Raw genomic sequence first — 6900 nt, forward strand, 5'->3', positions numbered from 1 at the left:
GGTGTGTGTGTGTGTGTGTGTGTGTGTGTGTGTGTGTGTGTGTGTGTGTGTGTGTGTGTGTGTGTGTGTGTGTGTGTGTGTGTGTGTGTGTGTGTGTGTGTGTGTGTGTGTGTGTGTGTGCGCGTGTGTGTGTGTGTGTGTGTGTGTGTGTGTGTGTGTGTGTGTGTGTGTGTGTGTGTGCGTCACATGCCCATGCAATTTTCCCGGTGCCCAGTCTTCCTGGTGCCCACTTTTATCTAGTACCCCAGAGACTGTACAATACTAATAACAGTTGTCATGTTGCACACATGCCTAAAATTGAAAACAATGTATTTCAAACTCCAGCTTGTCACTCTCCAGGCTGCATGAACAGCGCTCGATTGCTCAGTTTTCTGCCCCCTCAATGTCGTAACTCTGTCTTAAGCCTATGCAGACCAGACCACAACACAAGAGGTAGATGGTCAATTCAATGGACGGTTAGTCGTGCAATGTGCATGGTTGGCAGTGGCACGCGGTATGATAGCGTCATCTACTGGATAATATACCTACTAACAACCTTTGTTTGTGGTCATTCCTAGAGTTGTCACTGGAGAGCGCTGTCTAACCATAAACAAAACAAGGCAACAGGCCATGTAAATTCACACTTACTCAGTGATGGATCTCTTGGTCTGTCTCTGAAACAGCTAGCCTACTGTTTTGTTATCACAGAAGGGAACACACAAATACAGAGAATGTTTTATCCTGGTAGTGTGCTTCCCTGGGAAACTCCCAGTGTGGCCAAATGTGAAAATGTGGGTTTTAACACATGGATTAATATAGAATGTCCTGACTCGTGTCCTGCCATGGAGAGTGAGTGGATACTCCACTCAGCAACAGGAAAGCTGAGACTAGCAAAACATAGGATATACTTTGGAATTGTAAACACTACACTGAAAGAGGTTTATAAAGAAGAGATCAGACCTCCTTTCTTTACCATTAGAAGACAGAACTGCCCACTCTCAGAAAATAAATAGGATAAACAATTAGTAGGCTACAATAAACCAGTGAAAACAGCCTGTATAGATGTAACCTACATGAATTGACCATGAGATTTGTGTAAAAATGTCATTGTTTCCCATCAGACCAGGAAGCAAATTTTTGAAGGGAAATCCCAACAAAGTTATACACAATATGAAAACATGTGTATTTTTGTAAGCTGAATGTCTGCTTGCAGAAGGGTCAAATAAAGATAAAGCTAAATACATCTGATTTGCATGATGCATAATATCTAAAAAAAATAAATTAAAAACCTCAGTCCAAACCTTACATATAGCTTTCATAACCCAAGATGCTTTTCTGCAAGCCCATTTTGGAAAGATAGTCATAGAAATGGAAAAAGCAGGGGTAACAATAGTGTATACAATCTTTCAAGTGAGGTCCTGGCGTCACAAAGGGGTATAAATGAAAAAAATAAAGGGAAGCTTTAAACAAACATTAAATTCTCTTTATTGTCAATGGCGTTTTTAAAACAAACATTGATGATGTAAAACAAACGGTGACAAAACAAACATAAAATTCTCTTTGTCAATGGCGTTTTTAAAACAAACATTGAACTAAAAACAAACATTAATTTCTGTCCATTGTTCAATCAATGTATTTATTTTGCAAGCTTTCGGTCTACTGACCTTCTTCAGGCATACACTCAGAATTAAATTAGGCCTAATTAAACACTTAATATTTTGCCGCGTAACCGGTAGAAAAATACAGGATAATAGTTAACAGATAGCTGTGATGAAAGGCAGGGTCTACAGGACTTAATAATTAAGATGGGAAGGTGAGATGAAGGAGGCTTTGATTTATTTCATAAACCGGCTGCCAGCTCTCTTATAGAAGACATTTTATTTGAGAGCGCTACTGGGTTCATGAGGGTTTAATCACAATACTCAGTCTCAATATTTATACAATCCTGGATGTCATTTTGTATCATAATAACTGTCCAGCCAGCAAAGGCCAGACAATTTGGTAAAACTCAGACTGAAGCTCATTATAGATACAATGTAAAAAATTAAATCTATTCAACTGGAGCTGTGATAAATCACATGGTATGAATGTGACAACAAATGTCAAAAAGCTATTGGTGTTGTTGGTAAAAAGGATTTGAGTCATGGACTTCTGCCCACAACTACCAATATTATCTACAGCAGTGGTTTTAAAACTTTGTGCCCAATGCACACCAATGGGCAAGTCAAAATCTCAAAGCACACATTTACCATATTGATTTCTTCGACTGAAGAAAAAAGGAAAAAACTATTAGGGTATAGATTTTTCCTCTATTGGGGAAAGTATGCACAAAGTAGGCTACTAATAAGTTAAAAATAAATGTCAAATATTTGACAAAATGAAATGCAAATTTGCAAATCAATTTATCATGTGATATTCTCATTGTGAAAATAAACCTACCATTAAAATGATATAGGCAAGGGATCAAATAATTATTTCCTTCACTTGACCAATGTTTAAAACAAATATACAAGAATAGCAAGATATGGCTCTTTCATGGCAGAGAATACAATGATGCAGTAAAGAGCAGACAATGAATGCGTTTGTTTTCCCAGCATGTTTAATTTGACTAGGGACGAGATTAGCCATACTCATTTACATATAAAGTGCAGCAACACAATTCTGTCACAACAGATAATAAATAAGAGGTAAAAAAAATAATGTACATTATAAACGTTTTAAAAAAATGTAAAAGTTGACCTTGGTTAACCTTTTCCAGTCTATTGTGGTGCATTAGAATAACAAATAAGTGAATCTTTGCATTTTAAGTATGCATAGACAGTGGTTGTCATAACAAGACAGATCATTTCACAGTAATCATTATCTCTGTACCTTTCGAGCATTTTAAATAGAAAACCCTCAAAGATCAGGCACCAAAACAACAAACAGATGAGACACTTGCTCACATCCACTCAAAGCACCCAGGCACACAACACATTATCAGGCACACAAGTAATTCAGGAAATAACCACATACAGTACATACTCTCATCATTCTGCTTCACAATCAAATAGAAGCAACCTTGACACAGCTCAGCTGGTCATACAGCAGTCAGTTCATGTGGGATATGTTATCCCATCACAAGGTCAGTTGCAATAACTGTTTCTCAGTTTGTTAAGCATGTGAGAATCCAGAATTGCATACTGTGTGGTAATAGCAGCTACGAGCAGCTTTGCTCTGAATCGAAAGTGCAAGACGTTATTGGTATAAGTCTCTCTGATCGCCCAGCCTCCGCACAACCATTATATCTTCGTTTACACAACATAAAGGGGGGGGGGGGGGGGGGGGGGGAGTTGGAACAGTCTTGAGTGTTTTATTCCCTGTGTCTCTAGTCCCCCCTCGCCTGAATCTTCCTCATGCGTGACAGAGAACATCCGTCTCAAACTGGAGCAACTGTCCCATGAATGCAAGGTTGGGAGAGATGACCTGGCGGCGCCGCTTCACAAAGTCAAAAGCCTCGTCCAGTCTGACGCGCTGAGCGTGCATGAGATAGGCCAGGCAGATGGTGGCTGAGCGTGAGATACCTGCCTGGCAGTGCACCAACACCCGGCCTCCACGTTCTTTCACAGATTCTAGATAGAGAGAGAGAGAGAGAGAGAGAGGAGATGACAACACTGAGGGTTTCCATTTTCTTTAAAGATCAGTCGCACATAGTCACTACAAGTGTGCTTCCCACCCCATTATATGATTAGACAGCATAGTGCCATACTATAGAGAGATGTACTCAGTGCAGACTGAAGGGGAATATTATACTCACCAATAAAGGCAATAGCCTCTGAAAAGCAGGCTCCGATATCAGCAGCCAAGCTATCCTCCACAGTCAGTCTCAGGTACATCAGCTCCCCTTCATACAGGTTGGGACAGGACGAGGACACATTGAGCACAGCCGTGATGCCTGCCGCTGTCAGGGTCTCCCTGCGAGACGAATGGATGGCACTGCCCAGAAACAGGAAGGGAAGCAGCTCCACTGGACCCTCCTGTGTATCAAACAATCAATACAATTGACCATAATGTGGCAAAGGATCTTATAAGATCAAGACAAGAACTTTGGGCTGAAGTTTCATATTCGGTCGTTATCACATTAGTAGAGTCGTTAGTCTTTCTGGCTGAATGTTGTGGCCTTGCGTCTTAAGCCGGATGAACATTTGTTACAATAGGATTGTGTAATAGAATTATAACCAACATTTTGATTGTTTTTTGCTGACCTGATCATATAACGGAGTGCTCCTGCCTGTTGCCATCGGCTCCGGCTCCATAGTAGGAAGGGTACTACCGGTTGAAGTGTAACACATGTCTGGATAGGCCTCTGAGAATCCTTCAAAACCACCTGGAAAGAAATTATACGAAATGGTAAACCTCCATTCTACAGTGTAATTAATGGAATGGTTCATTTTTAAATGGTTTTGTATATGAGCAGCAGATCAGGTCAAGTCACACAAGAGAGTCAGTAGAGTCGCTGCTTCTTCGCCTGGAAAGGAGCCAGCTTAGGTGGTTCAGGCTGCGGGCATCTGGTTAGGATGCCTCTCGAGCACCTCCCTAGGAGGTCCTCGATGCACGTCCCACTGGGAGGAGACCCCGGGGCAGACCAAAGATCAGATGGAGGGATTACATTGCCACACTGGCCTTGGAACGCCTCTGGATCCACCAGGAGGAAGTTACTACTTTTGCTCCGGAGAGGGAAGTCTAGAGCTCTCTGGTGGAGCTGTTGCCCCATAGATATTTTAAAAAAAAATCACACCTGTGTGAAGTGAGGGGCGCTCTTATCATCTTATAGTGATGTAATGATGATGTAAAACAAACGGTGACAAAACAAACATTACATTCTGACAATTCTCTCTATTGTCAATGGCGTTTTTAAAACAAACATTGAACTAAAAACAAACATTAATTTCTGTCCATTGTCAATTGCGTTTTTAAAACAAAATATTGAACTAAAAACAAACATTAAACCATCATTGGTCACTGCACTTTCGTTGGAGAGACCCATCTCCAACGGGAGGAGGAAGTCAATCTCGGGAAAGATTGCCAATGCAATCAATCACGCATTGCCTCCATGTTGCCTTCCCTTTGCGATACAAACGCCCCAGGGCCGGAAGAGGCATCTACCTTTATGTCCTGCGACCCGACTACGGATAAGCGGTTGAGGATGGATGGATCATGGATAGATAGATATAATTTAAATTGGCGGCATAGGCCTATAGCCTATTTGTATAAAGCCTATTATAGGCAACAAAAACAAAACATTCATTTACCTTGTAAAAAACAGATCTGTACAGAGTTTCCATGGACTTCGTTTTGAAGCGAGGTGAGGAGCAAATTGGCCAGGCTTTCACCCATCAGTTCGCTCACGCAGCGACTTTTCTCATCCACCACCACGACAGGCGAGAAGTCCCCGCGGCGCAGCCCTCCTAGGAGGGCCTTGTCAGGGACCAGCAATTCCAAACACACCGCTGAGCTCTTTGACCTGCGACGGAGCATTGAGTTCCAGTTGACATTTCTTGATTCGCGTATGTGTCCCCAGCAGAATGATAGAAAAGGCCTGCAGTCAAGCACCACACATCCACCTGAGGAGCTGTACTGGTCTTGAGGAGTCCTAAGGATATGAATCAGTTCATTCCCTGCGATTTCCAGCGGTTCACCGTTTAAACTCATAGTTTAAAACGTTTGGATAATTGAATTCCAAAAACGAAGAAATACAATTAAACTGTTTGGGAAGCTATGTGGATGTAAAAAAAAAAGAATAGGCTGTTGGGGTTTCGTTACAAATAGAAGTAGCCTAAATCGTTTCAAACTCTAAGCTGGCTACTGTAAATTTCAATAGCACTGTATTTTTGAGTCCTTGCTGTTCAGACAGAGTTGTTCTAAATTTACCGTTTCACTTCTCTCATTGATAACAGCTGGCTTAGGGGCGGGGATTCGTGGGTTGGGCTTGGGCCGCAAGTCTCTGGTAAGCAAGGGTGGGTAACTCCCAGTTCTTTCCACTGGAGCAGGCAGAAGGAACAACGTCACAGCGGAACAGTCATATTTGGTCGTAGGTAGATATCCCGGCACTCCAAATATGGAGATTGACGTATCTTATTTTCCTACCCCGCACGTGGTTATTTAATTCTCATGTTTTTGTGTTCAACGTTTTTCTCCGTTAAAACTCAACTCTGAGGGATTTTATAATAGCCTACCAATTGATAGGCTATTATTTGGGCACCCCCCCCCCCCCCCCCCCCCTTCAAACTCACATGGGACATTTTTATTTTATTTTAGATTGCTGTAGTAATTATAGCTACTACCTTAATTTCTTCCAGTTTTCCATTTGTTCATAAATAAAATAAAATAAAGTCTAACTATGAACATATATATAGCCCCAAATTATTTGTCAATTTTGCTCATTTTGCTTCATGATTGATGAATGTGATTTTGTTAAGCCCTGATTGCTTTCTCTTCCCCTTTTATTTCAGTCTGCATGTATCTGTCTGCAGTGCCGTCTCCAGGCACTAATCAGCAGGGGGGCATACTTTTTTTCCAAAGGGGGCACTTAATTTTTTAAACCCCCCCTATGTATAACAAATAGTCGCCTAGTAACAAAGTGATGCTTAGCACCAACAACAAACAAAGAAATACAAATGTGTTGAGCATTATAATGTCTTCTGCATGCATATATTACCTTGTATTTCTATTAACTATTAAATTAATTTGAACATGTATATATTTACAATAATCATGAAGAACTTATAGATTTAACATTTGTAAAACATTCAAATATTGGTAGGGTAGGGTACTATTGGCCAATCTGGACTGGAGGGGCACAAAATCCAATCTGGGGGGGCAATGCCCCCCCAATGCCCCCCTGTAGAGACGGCACTGTCTGTCTGTGTCTCTCCTACTGCC

The 6900-nt window shown here is 41.3% G+C and overlaps 1 protein-coding gene across 1 annotated transcript; it reads right to left on the reverse strand.

Annotated features, from left to right (window-relative positions):
* Nucleotides 1-2556: 2556 nt before the first annotated feature.
* Nucleotides 2557-5940, reverse strand: dusp2 (dual specificity phosphatase 2). Its single transcript, XM_079516101.1, has 4 exons — nt 5271-5940; nt 4224-4345; nt 3776-3995; nt 2557-3590 (listed from the first exon to the last, which is right to left on the reverse strand). The coding sequence occupies exons 1-4, from the start codon at nt 5668-5670 to the stop codon at nt 3373-3375; spliced, it is 960 nt and encodes a 319-aa protein (XP_079372227.1). The 5' UTR covers nt 5671-5940; the 3' UTR covers nt 2557-3372.
* Nucleotides 5941-6900: the final 960 nt, after the last annotated feature.

This window comes from Electrona antarctica (genome assembly GCF_951216825.1).
Source record: "Electrona antarctica genome assembly, chromosome: 12".
NCBI lineage: Eukaryota > Metazoa > Chordata > Actinopteri > Myctophiformes > Myctophidae > Electrona > Electrona antarctica.